At 42.9% G+C, this 21,205-nt stretch overlaps 1 protein-coding gene across 2 annotated transcripts in view; it reads right to left on the bottom strand.

The window, feature by feature from the left end:
* The window catches only part of C2CD2L (C2CD2 like), a 99,625-nt gene that overhangs the window by 13,356 nt on the left and 65,064 nt on the right, over nt 1-21,205 (bottom strand). For both annotated transcript variants that reach the window (XM_075189719.1, XM_075189718.1), the window contains exons 9-13: nt 19,538-19,665; nt 19,149-19,320; nt 16,089-16,184; nt 11,419-11,552; nt 11,034-11,298 (exon numbers count right to left, since the gene is read on the bottom strand). In XM_075189719.1, coding sequence (XP_075045820.1) covers nt 11,034-11,298; nt 11,419-11,552; nt 16,089-16,184; nt 19,149-19,320; nt 19,538-19,665 — 795 coding nt within the window. The remainder of the gene's footprint in view (nt 1-11,033; nt 11,299-11,418; nt 11,553-16,088; nt 16,185-19,148; nt 19,321-19,537; nt 19,666-21,205) is intronic.

Below are 21,205 nucleotides of genomic sequence, written 5' to 3' on the forward strand. Positions count from 1 at the left end.
TTGCTTCTCTATACTCTGAACGTGGGCTTGGTCCCCCTGAACGCCTGAGGGGCAACCTCTTGGTAGGTCTATCCTAGGGAAGCCAGGATTTTCCCCCAGACAATTTTGAAATACTACCATCTAATCTTTGGCCAAACAGATAATCTCCTTCAAAGGGAGTGATATTCATTTATTTTTGGACTGTAAATCTGCCAGCCATGGGCGTGCCAGCCATAATGCTCTTATTATAATGACTGAGGAAGCCAAGGTCTTAGAGGGTAGTTTAATTGCATCCAGGGATGCTTCACATATAAAAATTCAGTTGCCAACTGGTTATTTTGAACAATCTTTAGGAGTTCACTCCTCTTTATTCCATCCTGTATACATTTTACCAAATCATTAGCCCAGATGCGTAATGCTCTGGTTGTCACAGCTGTAGCTACAGCAGGCCTTAATGCTGCACCAGAAACCAGGTGTAACCCTTTTTCACCATTTTCAGTCCTAACCATAGCATTCCTGAAGGAGCTAATATCTTCAAGAGGAATTGTAGTTCTTTTGGTCAGTCTGACTACAGCTGTGTCCACCCTTGCGGGTGTATCCCAACCATAGTCTCCACAGGAAAAAAGGGTACATTTTAGAAAATATATTCATGGTAAAACGCCTATCTGGAAACTTCCAATCTTCTTATATAATACTGCTGATCACCTTATTTAATGGAAAATGGTGCCTGAAACAATGCTTCCTGCAAAGGCTGCTCTTCTGAAACAATTTCCATCTTCTTGTAAATAGCTCTTAACAGATTTTACAACAGATCCATACTACAATTAGGTTCATATTCAAACACACAGCCAAGTCTTCATCAGATAATTCAGATATGCCTGATTCCACCTGTTGCTCATAATCTTCTGAGGGAACACAAATTACCGAGCTTGACCTTTTAGACCTCAGCTGCCATAATCATCCTTCGTAACAAAAGTTTTAGCTAATGCAACCTTCATCCACTTTAACATTTCCACCACCTTCTCACTTCCAGTCTGGGTTTCTGATCTAGAGACAATATTGTAGACTAAATAGCCTGCACACTGACTAGCTAAAGAAAACATGAGCTACTATAAAAAAGGTGCTTACCCTGATTTGATTTGTGTCGTTGGGACCGTGTTACCTCCATATTTTAACACTTGTAGGTACACAGTGTGTGGATCTCCTGTTATATAATAATGCTCCACTCTTGTTTAGGTCATACAGTCACAGTTTTTGCTTTCAGCATGCTACGCGTGTGCGGGAGGTCACAATGTCCATTTTCAGAGGCAAGAAAAAAATTAATAATTACCAATGCTGTGGGAGGAGGCACCGGAGCAAAAGTATCACCAGGGTAGAGGAAATGCCCTATGCTATGCAGCTCTCCTAGCTGTTGGAGGATGCAAGCTCCCATGGAGAGGGTCACTCCGAATTGGTGCCATGCAAGCTCATATGGCTGCCAGAGGATTCACGCTCCATATGGAGGGTGTCACACCGAATTGAGGCCTATGCGGTCTCATATAGCTGCCCGGAGGATGCAAGCTCCCATGGAGAGCGTCGCTCCGTGAGTAGGCCGGTCCAACCAACTATGCACTGTTAACACTTAGTGCAACTACCAGACTTTTAGGAGGAGCAGACTCCTAACCTTCTGCTGGTCGTGGAAGTAGATAAGAGAGAAAAACAACAAACCTGAACTGCCTGACTCTACTACAAGGACAGGAAAGAAGACACAGGAAGGAGGGAGCCGTGGCCCTATATACCCACCGGGTGTGGCCCTATATACCCACCGGGTGTGTCTTCTTTCCTGTCCTGACTCATGTGCAAGGAGGATTAACCCCATAGTGTATGCTGCCATGGAGGAGGAAGAGGTAAAAACTTATTTAATGTATTTATCCCTCCAAAATGGCTGTCTAGGGCAGAGTACCCGCAGATAGAGAGGAGCCTGTCAGTCAGTCACAGTATACTATTGATCAGTAGCAACGCCTGTGATGTAAAACCTCTCAGGAGTTCAACTGTCATTTCTCCTGAATTGGCTCAAAAGGAACATACAAATTTGAAAAGAGGAGCAGCCCTATATGAAAAGGACATGCTCCTACCCAGTTTTTTGTTTTTTTATACATGTGTAATTGTACTTGTATCTGCAAGTTACAAAAACTATGTGTAATAATATTTGATATATGACTGTATACAGTGATATAAATACAGTTTACACCAGTAGCCAGTAATACAAGAATTCAACAATGTACTTATCCCTCCAGGATAGTTGAAGTACAGTCAGGAGGAGAGAATCCTGTCACAAAGGATAACAACAGAATATACCCCTTAATAACCCTCTCAGGAGTGTACTGCTGACACAATAGCTTGTTCTCCTGCCTTAGGAATGTATCAAGTCCACTAATGAGTAGGGGTGTCATCCCCTCTGCTGGCTTCAAGGCATGCTGTCTGAATGGCTTACTATTTTTAAGCCCACAACATAGCTCCTCGTCTCCTATTTTGAGAGGGGAACTTGGTATGACAGCAGATATGGCTGCTCCATTTCGACATCGCAGTGCTCCATGCCACCAACAGCAGCGCCAGTTAGGCAGTTTAATAATAATTGTTTACAGCGGTGATAGCCACTGTAACTATAGGGAACAGGCACAGCAAAATTTACTTTCTGTGAATCTGTACATCTACTAAATCTGTTTATGGAGATTAGTTTCCCTCAGCAGACTATGCCTATCAGCACTGTGTAGATAAAACACAGCACACATTACAAATCACTAATGAATAAAACAAAAAAAAACTTACCTACAAAAATTAAGCCCAACTCCTAAAGAACAGTGAGGCGGTACAAGGAGTGCAGAAGGGAGAAGCTTCTGAAAACAGTTACATTACCAGTTTAATTAACTATTTAAATGTCAAATCCTGAGTCCCCTCATACAACCCATGGTAGCAGTGTCCCCCAGATTGGATGAAAAAGAAAGTTTACTATAACCAAACCATTAAAATCAAGAAATAAACATAATAGAAAGCAGCGCTGGTGTGACCATAAAAAAAACATTTCTCTTTCATCCAGTCTGGGGAACACTGCTTGCCATGGGTTGTGGAGGGGAGCTCAGGAGTTGGCACCTAGCTAGTTAACTTTAGCACTGCTGACAGACCCCTCCCCTCTACAATCCCCCTGCCTCTTCCTGTCAGTTTTTTCTAGGTGCCCAAAGGAGTTGGGCTTGTTTAGAAACAGCTAGTGATTTATTTTAATTTATTTTTAACAACTTTAAATTTTCTTTTATTTTTAGACATAGAGTTAGATTAGGGCAGAGCTGGGAGTGTGTTCTATATATAGAGAGCACACTCACAGAAACTGGGCAGCGGTGACCGGACTCTGTCAGAGGGAGCAGACTGCTCTCAATGGCAGAGCATTAGCGGTCACAGTACAGAGTGACAAGCAGGCTCCAAAGATAACCGGCGCTGCCATTATAGGCATAGAGCGCCGCTTGTCGGATTACCTCGCCGGTGGCCATGATGACGTCATAGGTCCGCGGAGTTGCACAGAAGGAGGAGGAGAGTCGGGGGCCATACCAAGATCCCCCCTCAGGAAAATAGGAGGGGGCATCGGGGTATTCAACGCTGCAGGAGATCTCTTCAGGGGTATCCATAACTATCAGAAATAAGGATAAGTTCCTTTAAAAAAAAAAAAGAGGAGGAGAGACAGAAAGCTGCAGAGGGGGAACTATCACAGAGCTCCCCTGCTCTGCAGCACAAGTGGTACAGTCCGGTCTTCTGGCGCCAAGAGAAGCCCGGGAAGGAACTTATCTTGGAGGGAGCAGGCACCAGGGCACTGCTGTTGGACTTCTCCCCTGAGAGGCCCTTTAGGCTAAGTACCAAAACCTTTCTTTAACCATTTACAAACTGTATTTTGTGGTTACAAGAGGGAGGCTAGTAAGGATTATTGTATTTTCTTACTTGCACATATATCTTTTTATCTGTTACACACATACAAGTACAACTTTTATTACAGATTAGTTGGTTACTTGTTGTTTACTCTGTCTCTCAAAATATCTTTATCTAAGTGTCTTTTAAAATGTCAGAAAAGGGAAAAGGCCCTATGGCTAAATATTTTACATGTTCCAGATGTAAAGTTAAATTACCATGTGGGCAGAAAGACCCGTTGGCGCTCTGCTCAGTCTGCGAAGGAGAGGTCCCCTCTGCGCAAACCCAGCTCCTTCCAGCCCCACTGACGGTGGAACCGGCCTGGGTGGCTTCCCTGACACAGTCGGTTTCCTCTTTAGCACAGATGATCTCCCAATCTACTCAATTGTTATCTAGCCTCTGTGACTAATAATGCTATTACACCTGTGGGGCTCCCTGCTGCCACAGTTTCTACTAAAACGGCTATAGCAGGACCTTCCTCTTTGCTTACGGACCAGCCACCTGTACCAACAGAACCTGCATGGTCCTCAGCATTTATAAAGGGTTTGGACAGACTTAACCAGTTACTTGAATCCCCAAACCTGCCCCCAGCTAAAGAAAGCGGCTTAGATCCGATAATCCTCTCATGGTCCTTTCAGATTCGGAGGGATTTTCAGAAGAGGAAAGAGAATCAAATTTGGATTCTGACCAGGTTCAATCCTTGGAACAGGAAGAAAACACTAAATATCAGTTTATTGAGGATTTGGTTTTAGCGGTGAGGCAGGTGTTGGACCTCCCAGAAATGGAGGATCCTAGTCCTAGAGACAGAAGTCTCTTTAAGAAGGCCAAAAGGAATGTTATTCGGTTTCCCCCTTCTGTAGAACTCAGCGATATTGCAGAGGGAGCCTGGAAACAGCCTGATAAAAAGTTCTCTGTTCCAAAGAGGTTCTCTTCCCTGTATCCATTACAAGAGGACGACGTGGCTCGCTGGGAGGGAATTTCCGAAAGTAGATACTCCAGTAGTCAGTTTGGCCCGACACACTCTCCTTCCAGCCCTGGGCTCAGCAACTCTGCAAGATACCACTGGCCGCAGAGTGGAATCCCAGTTAAAATCTATATTTGTAGCAGCGGGTTCTTCCTTTAGACCCACTTTTGCTTCAGCTTGGGTTGCTAAAGCCATGGAAGCATGGGCAGAGCAACTGGCAAAGGCCTTACAGGACTCAGAATTGATTACCCTAGCTTTACATTTGAAAGAGGCATCAGGGTATATTTATGAGGCGGCTCAGACCACAGCATCTGTGTCCTCCTCTATTCAGGCTGTGTCAGTTTCAGCTAGAAGAACGTTATTGCTGAAATCCTGGGAAGTGGATTCAGAATCAAAGAAATCCATGGAATCCATTCCTTTTTCAGCAGCGGGTCTGTTCGGCCCGGAATTAGATAATATAATTTCCCAGGCAAAGGGGGGCAAAAGCACCTCTTTGCCGGTACTCTCCGGTAGAGGCCGGGCCCCACGGTTTAGCGCCTTTCCTCAGTCCTTTCAGGGAACCTCCTTGCCCAGGGGACAGTCGTTTAAAGGTAGACAACCGAATTCGAGGCTCGTCTGTCAGAGGCAGGTCCTCGTTTGCAGCTAGGCGCCAGGCCTCAAAGACTCAGGAGAAGCCTGCGTCCTGACTGCCACTCTATTCGCCAAGAGGTGGCGCCGGTGGGGGGACGTCTGTCTCTTTTTCAGGAACAGTGGGCAGTGTCATCCCAAGACCCTTGGATTCGGGGCATTATATCAAGAGGGTACATGATAGATCTGCTGGGGCCGATACCACATCGCTTCTTTGTAAACCCGCTACCACGAGATCCACAAAGAAGACAGGCAATGCAGGCCTGTGTTGCCTCTCTTCTTTCGCAAAGAGTCATTTGCAGGGTCCCAGACAACCAGAAAAGGAAAGGTTTTTATTCAAATCTTTTTCTGGTCAAGAAGCCGGACGGGTCCTTTCGACCCATTTTAAACCTAAAGAGCCTCAATGTGCACTTACGAGTGGACAAATTTCGAATGGAGTCCCTGAGGTCGGTGATAAACGGCCTAGAGAAGGATCAGTTTATGGCGTCCATAGACATAAAAGACGCATACCTCCACGTTCCTATTTGGAGCAATCATCAGTCTCTCCTGAGGTTCACAGTGGGGAACTCCCACTATCAGTTTCGGGCTCTTCCCTTCGACCTATTAACAGCTCCAAGGGTCTCCACGAAGTTCATGTCGGTGATGGCAGCGTGTCTTCACCTAAAGGGAGTTCAGGTCGTTCCTTATTTAGACAATCTACTCATCAAATCCTCCTCAGAGATTTGCTTACGTCAGCACTTATCACTCACCATAGCAGTTCTCGAGACCCATGGGTGGCTGATAAACTTAAAGAAATCCTAGGTAGTTCCGTGTCAAAGCATGGTCTTCCTAGGGCTCATCATGGATAACAGTCGGCAGAAGGTGTTCCTGCCTACGGAGAAGATCAGTTCAATCTGGACTATAACAACTCAGGTCTTGTCCTCTCCCAATCCCTCAGTTCATTTGTGCATGCGGCTGCTTGGGAAGATGGTGGCCTCCTTCGAAACGATCCCCTTCGGTCGGGCTTATTCTCGATGCTTCCAGTGGGATCTGTTAACAAAATGGTCAGGATCCCACCTACGTTTGGATCTCCAGAGGATCTCGCTGTCTCTGGGGGCGAGAGAATCGCTCCAGTGGTGGATGAATCAGGATCACATGTCGGTGGGCAGGTCTTTCGCTCCATGGTGATGGATCATAGCCACAACAGACGCCAGCCTGAGAGGTTGGGGGGCGGTAATCCTGCACCTCCGGCTCCAGGGACTTTGGTCTGATCAGGAATCAGCCTTATCAATAAACACGTTGAAGTTGAAGGCAATTTTAGCTCTTCGGGGGGCCCAGACCCTCCTTCAGGGCCACCCAGTCAGAGTTCAGTCCGACAATGCTACGGCTGTGGCATATGTCAACAGGCAGGGAGGAACCAGGAGTGCAGCTACAATGCGAATTGCAGCTCAGATTTTGGCTTGGGCAGAACAGTATGTCCCAGCAATCTCGGCAGTGTTCATTCCGGGAATAAAGAATTGGGAGGCCGATTACCTAAGTCGAAATCCAATGATGCCGGGGGCGTGGTCACTCCATCCGGAAGTATTTCAGTCTCTAGTTCAGAGATGGGGTCTTCCGGATATAAATCTCATGGCCTCCAGACACAACAAAAAAGTTCACAGGTTTTGCGCAAGGGCAAGAGACCCCTTAGCGGTAGCAGTGGACGTGATGACCATGTCATGGGAATGCAGGTTGGGAGACCTGTTTCCTCCGATTCCCATGCTTCCTCGCGTGCTCAGACGAGTGAGGCAAGGCGGTCTGCCGGTAATTCTAATAGCTCCCTCATGGCCGCGTCGAGTGTGGTACGCGGACATAATCTCCATGGCGGAAGGACAAGGATATCGTCTTCCGTCACGAGACGACCTTATTCTTCAGGGTCCCTTTCGCCACCAGAATTTACCTCAGCTCAGTTTAACGGCATGGCTGTTGAAGCCAGCCTCTGGAGGGCTAGGGGTTTCTCCCCCAGTGTAGTGAACACTATGCTGCAAGCTCGAAAGCCGGTTTCAGCTCGCATCTATCATCGTATTTGGCGAGCCTATATCAGATGGTGCGAAAATAAGTTCTGTCACACGTCTTCTTTTCGTCTCCCTCGCTTATTGGCTTTTCATCAGGATGGGCTGGAAGCAGGGCTCCGTTTAGGTTCCTTAAGAGTTCAGGTATCAGCACTTTCAGTTTTCTTTCACCTGAAGTTAGCGGATTTGCCAGACATCAAGACTTTTCTTCAGGGAGTCTTACATATTCAGCCTCCCTATGTTCCGCTTACAGCACCATGGGATCTTAACCTGGTACTGGATATGCTTAAAGGGCCTCCTTTTGAGCCTTTACTTGTGGCAGATTTTAGGTGTTTGACCTGGAAGGTCGTCTTTCTTTTGGCAATTGCATCGGCACGTAGGGTGTCGGAATTGGGAGCTCTGCCTTGCCGGGAACCATATTTGGTTTTTCACGAGGACAGAGCGGTAATTGAGAACACTTCCTTCCTTTGTTCCAAAAGTAGTGTCGGCTTTCCATTTGAACCAGGAAATTGTGGTTCCGGTCTTCTCATCAAATTCTCATTCTGATCAGCAGTCTATGGAAAAGTTAGAGAATCGGTACGTCTAATCTGAGAAGTTCTTTTGACATAAATACGGAGAGCCCTAACCACATCTGTTTGTTCTTTACGATTCTAACAAAAGAGGCTGGCCAGCCTCAAAACAGTCCATTGCGAAATGGATTACGGCAACCATTAAGCACGCTTACATAAGGGTTAACCGTCCTGTGCCAGAGATACTTACGGCCCATTCCACCAGATCAGTAGGGGCGTCGTGGGCAGCGAGAAATGGGGTTTCTGCCGACCAGCTTTGCAGGGCAGCCACCTGGTCTTCTGTCAAAACATTTACCAAATTCTATCAATTTAATGTATTTGCATCCGGTCCCACTCTTAGGGGGCTGCTTTAGAACGTCCCCATGTTAAGCAGTGTCCCCCAGACTGGATGAAAGAGAAAAGAGGATTTATGTACTTACGTTAAATCTGTTTCTCTGATTCCGTCTGGGGGACACTGCGATCCCTCCCTTCTGCTTTCCTCTGTATGCTCTTGGTTGATTTACCTTTTTTCTTGGGGCTTTTTAATTAACTGACTGGAAGAGGAAGAGGCAGGGGGATTGTAGAGGGGAGGGGTCTGTCAGCAGTGCTAAAGTTAACTAGCTAGGTGCCAACTCCTGAGCTTCCCTCCACAACCAATGGTAAGCAGTGTCCCACAGACGGAATAAAAAAACGGATTTAACGTAAGTACATAAATCCTCTTATTTATTCAAAAAGAATTAAAGGTATTAAAATAAACCAATAATACCGCTCAACAAGCTGTATGGATATCACTACAAATATATATAATCACATAGTTAGCGGCCATAGAGACAACAGTAATGTTCTAATAGCATAGATATGTAATTATACTGTTCAGATGTATTTCAAACACACATTTTTATTTGATGATATATATACAGCACTCCAGCGCTGCTAGATACACAGAATCACTCTGAATGGTAAAAAACATATAAATCATATATAAGTACTGAGAATATTCAGCCTTGGATTCACCAAACTATTAGATGTAATAAGGAAAGTCCAGCAATATGTCAGAAATAGTACAATATTACAGTTGAAATAAGATATCTGAGAGTTCTAGCACTTTTGGGTGCAAATATATGTCTCCCTTTAAGCCAACCAATAAATGTACCTTACAGGGACTATGGTAAGTTCCTGGTTACCTTTAGGTGAATCCTTCAGTAGAATATGTGTCAGAGATTAATAACTGTGCCACTGTTGTTCCGCTGCATCGGGATTCTGGTACTTCCAAAAAGACGTGTATACACAAAAAAAGGACTCATTTTTGTTGTAGTGTGTCCCAGTTAGTTGGCGTCTTCTCTGACACGTTTCTCCGCCCCTTAAAAAGGCGGTTTATCAGAGGTAATGAACTGCTTATGCAAAAGTCTCCTTCATATCCTGCAATTGGTTACCTAGAGGTCACATGATCGCCATGCTGCATCCGATCATGTGACTCTCTTATTACCAATATCCATACAACAGTTCATTGAAACAGTGATCGTAAGTATAAATCTTGTTAATGATCATCACTTAAATAGCCACCCAGTGTCAAACAACCTATAAGGACAATAAATATAAAAAACAAAATGTATTCAGACTGCTAAAAGTCTACTGACAGGTTAATTATAATTATCAGATTGCTAAATGGCCATGTATATAAGCACCACAATTATATATCATTCTCAAATACAATAATCGCTGGACACCAAACGTTCCTTAACACAGAATAGACATACATCTATAAAAATCCATAATTAACACAATGAATACATATTGTTTCAACTGTAATATTGTACTATTTGGGACATATCGCTGAACTTTCCTTATTACATCTAATAGTTTGGTGAATCCAAGGCTGAATATTCTCAGTACTTATATGTGATTTATATGTTTTTTACCATTCAGAGTGATTCTGTGTATCGAACAGCGCTGGAGCGCTGTATATATATATCATCAAATAATAATGTGTGTTTGAAATACATCTGAACAGTATAATTACATATCTATGCTATTAGAACATTACTGTTGTCTCTATGGCCGCTAACTATGTGATTGTATATATTTGTAGTGATATCCATACAGCTTGTTGAGCGGTATTATTGGTTTATTTTAATACCTTTTACTCTTTTTGAATAAATAGGCTTTTTTATGGTCACACCAGTGCTATTATGTTTATTTCTGTTATTTTTATGTAACAAGCCCCAGTTCTTGTTACGATTGGTAAGCTGCAGGTGTGCCTTATAGCTAATATAAATATCCTGCTTATACCATTTGAGTACCTCAATTGCCTTCACCAGCGTTTAGTGTGTTGCTTACATTACATTAAAATCAAGCTCCACAAATGTATGAAGCAAACAGGATTGGCCTGAAGCATTGTCACTAGCGTTGCACTTTATATTATAAGGACCACTTCAAGTGGCCCTTTGAATATTTCCCCCACACAAAATTTGGAAAATTGCCTAACCTTATGCTATCACCTGCTCCAGACTTAGCAACTGCTCAGGATGCGACTACAAAATACTTAGTGACTATGGCATCTTAGATTAATTATTTTTTCCATCTGATTTTTTTATAGGGTGGTACCCTAATGAGAGTACACCCGAGTATTTTGAGATAAATGCCCTCCTCATTCCTGGACTTCTTAAATTCTTTATGGAGTTTATACACTGCCCTCTTTAACACGACTGTGTTCCGGAGTCTCTATGTGCCAGGATGGGGGAGATCGGGCACCATCCCTTGGCCGTTTAGATTTTGCTGTAGTGTAGGGGTTGAGCATTAGTGCTCTACAGGAATGGTATGTGTTCTGTTTAGGTTTTTTAACCCCATGAGTGCTAAAGAAGAGTGGGCTTCTTCCTTAGCAATTTAGATATACGTGGAAGATGAGTCACACTGAGGGGGTTAATAAATAGGAGAAAATTAATTTAGAACAGTTACCTTTGTGGTCTTTAAGGCTGCATGTCTCCAAAGCCCCAGTGGAGCCCGTGTCAGAGTCCAGGTCATCTAGTGATGGTCGATCTGAAATATCTGATCTTGTGGTGTCATCAGCATCCTGGCCAAGAGAGGTTGTGACCTCAGATGAAAAATATGGAGAAGCATCTAGTAGTGACTCTTGAAAACAGGTGGAAGTGCCCTGCAATGTCGCATCCATAGAAGCTGCATAGCCAAGTGAAAGTGCCATCTCATCCTCTCCAACTGGTACCTGTAGAGGAATGTTTTCAAAAATTTCCATGTTACACTGGTGACATTTTAAAAAAGCATGTAAAATAAGTTTTAAAAAACCCATATCTACCCAGAGTAGAAGGGCATAACCAAATTATACCTTTGATACTCCAGATATGATCAGAGTGCTGCGTTTCGTGGGAGTCCTCTTGTTCGGCTTGTTGCCTGGCTCAGTCAACTGTCTGATAGCAGTCTCTGCCACTGGGTCCAGCATGATGGAGGCTGGAGAGCCCCCTAATTAAAAAAAAAAAAAAATCTTATCAAGAGAGCAGTTTACAGAGAACACAAGAATCATTGTACATGCATTTAAGTTCGCAACTAATTTCAGTACATCACTGCGTTTCAATAATGAAATAGTTTCTTATCAAGAAACAATACAGTTTCTTAATCGCCCCTTATTATAAAGCTCAACTCCTTTGTTACATAAAAGCAGTTATGCAAGGAGATGCAGTAAGAGGTCTACTACAAAAGTAGTTGCTTTTCAAGAGAATAACATCCCTCAGGCTTAGTTGGAGTTGGACAATGAGGCTATGCACACAAGGGTATTTAAAAAGTATTCATTAAACATAATTTGACCTCGCTTCAGGAGAGCTGACACTTGTTCATTAATGCATCTCAAAAAATTCTGTTGCAGCATAGTGTCCTTTGTACTTTATATCATATTTTGACAGATGTTACAATATAACTCCATTATATTTTTACTAAGCATTAACAATTGTAAATACTGCAGGCAATGTCAAAATTAACATTACATAATGAAAAGTGAATGCTTGTCACAAAGTGTGTGTCCTTTGAGGCCGCTTGAGAAGACATCTGAATTCAGGGCAGATAGGCGTGAGCAGATTTCAAAGCTAATGGATGATTTCCTCAAAAGCCTAGGGCAGGCTATAGCTCAAGGTGTGGACTGGTGGTCAGTACAAAAGCTGGTAGGAGGAGAGATGTTTGCGACTTTACCGAGAGATCAATGAGCATAGGACCGCCAAAGAACCAGCAAAAGCAGAGATTGTCCATCCATCAAGCCAGCTGTAGCCTGCATACCCATTTCCCTTTGCTGGGATCTCAGACGAGGAATTGGTTAGCTATAACCCACCAAGTGGATGCTAGGAAGCACCGCCTGCAATACCTTCTCCCACCCCTGAGGGAAGGCCACAGTGTAAACTTTACCAGCCAGCTCGAACTGTGTTACAATTGGTGAGATTGACAGATGAGGAATTGGCGAGAGAATCAAGAACCAGCTGCCCAGTACATCACATTGGGGGAGGCAGACATCGAAAAGGTGGCTGCCAGTACACACTGACTACCACCCGTCCGAGGGAGAAGTACACAAAGTCGACAGTATTCGACCAGCAGGGAACCATTGCCCTGATCAGGTGAACACCAGGAGGTGCCACTTGCAATTACTTCCTTCCCTTGGGGAAGAAGCCACATTGATGAAGAGGATGAAAGTTCCATGTGGAGGAAAGTGCACCCTCCTGTGAAGTAGGGGAGCCTGTCCTTGCCCTACCATCTACTGTTGCCCAGCATGTTGGGTCAGGAAAGGCCCCAAGTGAAGTTAGACTGGTAGGAAAAAGAACAGGGAAGACCCAGCATGTAGTCACCACTGGACAAGATTATGTGTTACATTGGTTTGGTGGGGAAAGGGTCGAAATCATCCTGTAACCTACCTGCACCAGCCTGCTGTAAACCTGGGTACCACAACAGAGATTCCAATAGAACTGCACCCAGGATATGGCACTGGTTTCCCCAGTTAAGTTAACCTCGGTGGAGGAAACGCTCCCTCCGGATGCACCATAGGCAAAGGAGGTGAGCACGGGCAGTGAGAAGCCCCTACATACCCTGACTCTTGTGTATTATGTTGGATGTTTGGGGAAGGAGAACTCTGGCGCAGATTTGTTGGATGGCAGTCTGCTGGGACCGCTTAATGTTTGAACTTTGAACAGTGGAGGGAGAAGAGCCAACTATGGAACATTTATGTCTGGTTACATCTCTGCAGCCAGCCGGGACTTTTTGGGTGGGGAGAAAAGAATGATAGACCCGCTCCTGATGCACCAGAGGCGAGGGAAGCGAGGCACCAATGTCAGGATGTGTTGGGAAGTGTATAGCCATATGGGTCATTCATCACCATTTATTTATATAGCGCCACTGATTCTGCAGCGCTGTACAGAGAACTCATTCACATCAGTCCATGCCCCATTGGAGCTTACAGGAGAGGGAGAGAATAGGGACAATTTTTTTGATAGGAGCCAATTAACCTACTAGTATGTGGAAGGAAACCCACGCAAACACAGGGAGAACATACAAACTCCACACAGATAACGCCATGGGAATTGAACTCATGGCCTCAATGCTGTGAGGCAGAAGTGTTAACCACTTAGCCACCGTGATTTCATTCGTCTAATCGATATAGAAACAATGGATGTGTACATCCCGTAACCTTGGGACCCTGATGGGAACTATGATCTGCTGATTACCATCCCACGAACCCATAAAAAGACTTACTGCATTGTGTCAGCAGTCTGGGTTCGACATTGAGGACTGTACCTCCAACTTACTAGGACATGGGAAAGGAATGTGACAAAACCCATTGAATATCTACTTTTTATCCCCATGTCCCACTAGATTGCACTGCCCCAGCACAAATTGTGACTATCCGCATTCTGAACATTTCTTTTCACATTCAACATAGCATGTCTCTGCTAACTCCCATACTGTGTTTCAATATCAGCCTTAATATTAGTAATATATGTGATTATGTTTTGCTAGCTATGACACTGTGGGTGAGGTATTCAGGTTAGCTTGAGAGCTTCCTATTATTTAATTATGCCAAACAGGTAAGTCTATGTGTATTCTAGATATGTAGAAACCATACATCAACAATTACATCAGGTAGTGTAGACCAGATTGTTGTTTAAACAGAAGCCATCTTTGTTTACCTAAATCACAGGATATCTAGCTTAGGTTTGTGTCCCCCCTCAGTTTCAAATCTAGCCAGGCAAGCATTATTCTTCAAAGTACACTGGAGTAAATAGTCAATATTACATTATGCTGTAACCATTTATATAGCTTGTAATTATTCTGCCCTGATAGAACATTGCTATTTACCCACACGTTACAGGCTAAAATTGAGAGCCAAAGATTGCAGAGGAAGCTACATCGCTAGGCAAGTTAGAAAACGGCTAAGAGTGTAGGAAGTAATGGTCCTGCCAGCTGAAAGAAGATAGAGATCAGGAGTAGGACAGTGAGGACCCTTGTTTTGGTTTCTTGGGATTAGTTGCCCCAGGTCTTGTGAATCTGAGCGCTTGCTAAAAGCGAGGCGAAAGTGAAGCTGGCAGTCACTGAGGCTCCATAATCCTGGGACTTGTGCTAAGGGATCATAGAAGGAGTTGGTAACAAAGTGTAATCCTACTGTTAGATTTCCCAAGGTGGCCATAATAGAACTGGTATTGTATTGTATGTACTATAATATATACCTGTAACTACTACTTACTTCTGTATATATGTTGGTTTTTTGCCTGTTGTTCTGTTAATAAAAACGACTATTGGTTAGGTTGGATATCTGTCTGGGTGGAGTTTATAAGTTACAATATTGGAAATCCCTGTCAAGTGTATACTTCACTTTGAATCAATGTTATACTTGTGAATGAACATGATAGTGTTTCTATGTGGACCAGTCTGTGAAAAGGAATCATTGTAGGTGATATTGTGTGCAGTGTATTGTAAAAATGAATTATATAGTTGACTGTGTAATTCAATGTTTATGTTTGTATAAAGTCCAAGTCTATCTAGAGGTCCCTTAAAATGCAGCCAGGCGAGTGTATTCTTTAATCACTGAGACTAACTAGCTTTTCAGATTGTGCGAGTTCAGAGACAAACTGAATATGCTTCAAGTGAGCTTCTTTATTTGGAGGACAGATAGGATAAACATAGGAACAGGCCAGTCAAGAGAGTATGGCACCATATAGTTCACTATGGAAAATATTTGTGAGAATGTGCTACTTTAGAGAAAAACTGAGGAATGCAGGTTACATACCAAACATGGGTTTAGCTGGCCGTGTGAGACGAAATACCAGGCTGTGCAAAACGGAGCTATTCCCTATTACGACAACAAACTAAAGACTCAGACTCTACCTGCAGCATGCTATCATGAATTGTGTTGAGTGAATGAGTTTGATGAAGTCTAAGGAAGTGAGTGTCACTGGGCAAACAGTTTCTATAGAGAGGCTTGGATTGGTTTGGCTAGACTATACTGCCGGGAGACGCCACTGGGAGGCTTGTAACAGACCTAAAACCAGGCTACAATTTTTATTTTATTTCTGCTCATATTGAATCGCATGAATGTCTGTTTTTATTAACTATTTGTTTTTGATTGCTAATATAAATTACTGCACTAAGCCATTATTTGATATATGAAACAATGAAAAAGAATAAAAGGGGGTGCCTTTTATTCTTATTTATTGTTCCATATATCAAATACTGGATTTATTTTAAGTCAGATGCAATGTAAGATCTCTCAGTGAATTAAAATGGTTATCCCCCAAAATTCAGAAGATAATTCATTATTGGTTTTATATGGAGCTCCAACCATTCAAATATAATCAACCTTATAGCAGCCACCAGGGCATCATCATTTAGAGAATGGAGAGAAGACATTTTACAAATACAAATGACAGTTAATCGAAATATTTTATGGACAGGTAGTGTGCAGTATACCTGACTGGACAGCAGCCTCAACAATTAAACTCATATCACAGAATGCCAAAATAAACTTACCACTGCTACTTGAAGAGCCAGGGGAGCCACTTCGGGGAAATATGACTGGTTTGTTTTCAGTCACTTCTACTTTTGATGGGGACCTGGCAGGAGAATCTGAAGCCAAAAAGTCAACACACATAAGGTTCCCTGACATGCAAGTCCTAGACTTTATTGTACTGGTCTTTTTATTAACACAACCACACTGCTATCTAGAATATACAGTTATAAATATAACTAAAATTCAACTTCAAAAGTTATCTACCAGTCACAACAAAAAAGATACTTATCACAGTATTACAATAAAAAAAAGGAACATTACAAGACTTAAAACACTATCAAAAAGCATCACAGAAGTTAAAACCAGAAAAAAGGATCACTGTACATGTAAATTAATGAAACAGGATGTCTAATAAATAAAAAGAACACATTTATATCATGGGAGGCGGTGGCATCTTACATTGTTGTTGTTTAGCAATGTTTTGAACCTTTTCTGGTATCTCCACTCCATCCATTGTTATAGCTTTCAGATAGCACAACAGAGCTCAAATGAGTTGGGGTATGACCAATTGTAAAAGTGTGGCCCTTGTTATCACACAAGTTGCCTGAATGTACAAATTATTTTAGACTGCTGAATGAGCTCACTTGTTGGCCAATGCCAGGACAAAGACACACTGCACTGAAAATCCTGATGATTGTATGGAGTACTACATTTAAGTTGGACATAAGATGAAGTGTCCTATGCTACAAGAAACATGAGAAGAAGCCAGTTCCTTGTGCATAGTGGGAAACGGAGGTGGGAATCCTCTAAAGTAGGAAGAACTTCTGTGGAGACACTTGTCTGGGGTGTCCCATGTGGGCACAAATCCGTCAGGCAAAGGATTACATGGATTTATTTGCGTAAATGCACACAGAACGTAAAACTTATAGCAATACAACAACATTAGCAAATTACAGCCATAAGTCTACCAGCTAGCTAAGCCTTAGTTGGCAATTATTCAGCCTGAGACTCCGCCTCAGTGAGTTAAGGTGGTATGCAGTTCTACTGCAGGTTAACGCCGGCAGCAGTCCTGTGTCTCCTGGCCTGGGAAACCGGCTTTCACAGAACCATGCCCCAAGGACGCTCCTCGTTGACGGATTCAGAGAGACGGTTTGCAATCCAGATGTCCCCACTCTCTCAGCCGACCAGCCTCAGTACTTTATAAAACTAGCCACACTATTGACCAGATAGATGGTGCCATAACTGCTGAGGGCAGAGACCTGATCTCTTTATCCCTGTCTTCCATCAGATTAACCGCAGCTCTAAAGCTAGCATGTTTGCTAATTATATATGTAGCAGACACATTGTGTTTATGCAGACATGCAAATACACACACGCACAGGGGACTGAGCAAAAATATTGTAATTTACTAATTAAAGATTTTGTTATATATTCAGGAACCATCTTGGACACAATACCCCCTACATTTAACAACAACATGGCAGTTTCAAGTGACTCGGGGAAAACAGCTGCTAAGCCAACATCCTGGCTGTATTTTGCAATATCATTAGTTCCAATATACTGGCGCTAGCACCAAATAGTATGCACATATGTTTTATACAAAACACACTGCAAGTAACTGCAGTCAGAGTCTAATACGGAGCATTGCTTTTACCTTAAAACATACTTTAGAAAGATAGGCATGCTGAATTTACATAATGCGGGCATATCAAATACATTTGTTCCTTTTGCCATTAACTTCAACATATATTTCTACTATCAAAGTCTTTATCCCACGTCCTCTCACTACTAAGTATAGTAAATCATCTCCTATGTGTGTTAAAAATGAGGTACAGTTTGTATGGGTAATCTTGTTTCACCACACCATTTGAGCCACACCCATTGCTAACAGGTGCGTGAAAACAAGCATACAGACATGCAATCTCTGGTATCAAACATTCCATAGTAGAACGTACTGAAAAGCTTAGTGACTTTCAACATGGCAGTCATACAATACCACCTTTACCATAAGTCAGTTTGTCAAATTTCTTGCTATAGCTGCCCTAATCCACTGTAAGTGCTAAATGTCTAGGAGCAACAACAGTTCAGCCACGAAGCAGCAGCCACACAATCTCAAAACAGAACCGCCGAGTGCTGAAGCATTTATTGTGTAAAATCATTCGTCATCGGTCTCTACACAGTTCCAAACTGTCTCTGCAAGAAAAATCATAACAAGAACAGTTTGTCCGGTGCATCATGGACTGGCTGAGCAGCCACATACAAACCTCAAATACAATGCTCAATGCCAAATAACGACTGGAGTGGTATAAAGCGGACCACCAAAAGGACACTGAAGCAGCTCTCTGGAGTGACTAATCATGCTTGACCATCTCGCAAACTGATGAACGGATCCGAGTTTGGCGGATGCCAGGAACAGGCTTCCTATTTGAATGTGTAGTGCCATATGTAAAGTTTGGTGTTATACGTCTTGGGCCTTTTTTATGGTTTGGCCTGGGCACCTTATGCCAGTGAATTGAAACTTTAAAGCTACAGTAAACAAATGACATTCTAAAGAATTGTAGGGTTTAACATTTGTGGCACCAGTATGGGGAAGGTCCTTTCCTATTTCAGCATGACAGTGGCAACATGCACAAAGCAGAGCCCATCAAAAATGGTTTCCAGAGAGAATGTGACCTCTACCACACCAAAGACCTCTGGGATAAATTGGAATGCCAACTCACGAATACTCTTTGGCTGAATGGATGCAACTGCCCATAGCCATATTTCGAGAGGAGAGGAGACAAAAAACAAAACAAAACAGTTGTCCGCTTTGCTTACATGCGATGCAGGGAAGTCAGGGTTCCCGGTAGGGGAGACCCACTATTCGTTATACGAAGGGAAAAGTTAGATTTAAGAATGGGTTGTTCAAAAGTCAGCGTCCCCTTTGAAAACAAAAGTACATGATTTTAAGTAGATAAAACAAAATGTAATGATGGAAGCTATTCAAAATGTTTCAAGTTTCACCAGTAAGCTATAAAACTATACAACGCTTACTAAAGAAGCCACTATAGAAATAAACACACAAAAAAATACACACTTACCAATCCTACCATCAAGCTTCAGCCGGGACTGAATGGTAGTCACAGTAGTTACAATAGTACCATCTGGCATCACTGTGCGATCCATCTCAACTTTCTTGGTAGGTGTTACATTAATTCTCTGAGTTGAAGTTCCCAAAGTATCACGCGTCAGGCTTGCCTCTGGGATATGGAACTATGAATTTAATCAAAACCCAAATCATCTGAAAATTGTATTACCAAGATTTTGTGCGCCTCAATTCAATCTATTACGTGTAGGTGAAAGTTGCATATGACTATTACGTATATCAAAATGAGCCAAGCATTTTCCTGTAACTTCTATACATAGAAAAAAATTACCAGAAGATGTATGTCTCTTATCTATGCATTATAATTTGTTCATTGTCTCTCACCTCCACAGATATGGCTGGTGCTGCAGGTTTTGAAAACAGAGAGCTTGGGATCAGTGGGTATAGATGCCTTCCACACAGTTCTTTATGGGGTGTCCCCAGAGCCACTAGGGTGTGTCCCAGCAGAATCTCTGCACAGAAAAGAACAGTGCAAAGGTATGAATGAGAGCTGCTATAAGAAAAAGAGAAGACCATGCATCAATCCACATACAGTCATGGACAAAAGTTTTGAGAATGACAAGTAATTATCACAAAGTTTTCTGCTGCAGTGTTTTTAGACATTTTTGTAAGATGTTGCTATGTTATACAGAAGTAAAATTACAAGCATTTCATAAGTGTCAAAGGCTTTTATTGACAATTACATTAAGTTTATGCAAATAAGCAATATTTGCAGTGTTGACCCTTCTTTTTGAAGACCTCTGCAATTTGCCCTGGCATGTTGTCAATAAACTTCTGGGCCACATACTGACGGCCGCCCATTCTTGCCTAATTGATGGTTGGAGTTTGTCAGAATTTGTGGGTTTTTGAATGTCCACCCGCCTCTTGAGGATTGACCACAAGTTCTCAATGGGATAAAGGTCTGGGGAATTTCCTGGTCATGGACCCAAAATTTCTCTGTTTTGATCCCTTAGACACTTGGTTATCACTTTTGCCTTATGGCAAGATGCTCCATCATGGTGGAATTGTTCATCACCAATCTTTTCTTGGTTGGGAGAAGTTGCTCTTGGAGGATGTTTTGGTACCATTCTTTATTCATGGCTGTATTCTTAGGCAAAATTGTGAGAGTGAGCACACTCCCATGGCTGAGAAGTAACCCCACATATGAATGGTCTCAGGATGCTTTACTGTTGGCATTGCACAGGACTAATGGTAGCGCTCACCTATCCTTCTACAGACAGAGAAAATTACTTTACCCCAGTCCTCAGCAGTCCAATCCCTGCACCTTTTGCAGAATATCAGTCTGTCCCTGATGTTTTTCCTGGAGAGAAGTGGCTTCTTTGCTGGCCTTCTTCACACCAGGTCATCCTCCAAAAGTCTTTGCGTCACTGTGCGTGGACATGCACTCACACCTGCCTGTTGCCGTACCTGAGCAAGCTCTACACTAGTGGTTCCCCGATCCCGCAGCTGAATCAACTTTAGGAGACGGTGCCGACGCTTGCTGGACGTTCTTGGGCGCCTTGAAGCCTTTGTCACAACTATTGAACCTCTCTCTTTGAAGTTCTTGATGATTCGATAAATGGTTGATATAGGTGCAATCTTACTAGCAGCAATATCCTTGCCTGTGAAGCCCTTTTTGTGCGAAGCAATGCGTACTGCACGTGTTTACTTGCAGCCAACCATGGTTAACAGAAAAAGGACAATGATTTCAAGCGCCACCCTCCTTTTAAAGCTTCTAGTCTGTTATTCTAACTCAATCACCATGACAGAGTGATCTCCAGCCTTGTCCTCGTCAACAATCTCACCTGCGTTAACAAGAGAATCACTTACCTGATGTCAGCTGGTCCTTTTCTGGAGGGATGAAATGCAGTGGAAATGTTTTTGGGATAAAGTTAATTGTCATGGCAAAAAAGGACTTTTAATTGCATTTCATCTGATGACATTCTGGGAGTATATGCAACTTGCCATCATAAAAACTGAGGTGTCATTCTCAAAACTTTTTGCCATGACCGT

The sequence above is a fragment of the Mixophyes fleayi genome, chromosome 11 (assembly GCF_038048845.1).
Source record: "Mixophyes fleayi isolate aMixFle1 chromosome 11, aMixFle1.hap1, whole genome shotgun sequence".
Taxonomy (NCBI): domain Eukaryota; kingdom Metazoa; phylum Chordata; class Amphibia; order Anura; family Limnodynastidae; genus Mixophyes; species Mixophyes fleayi.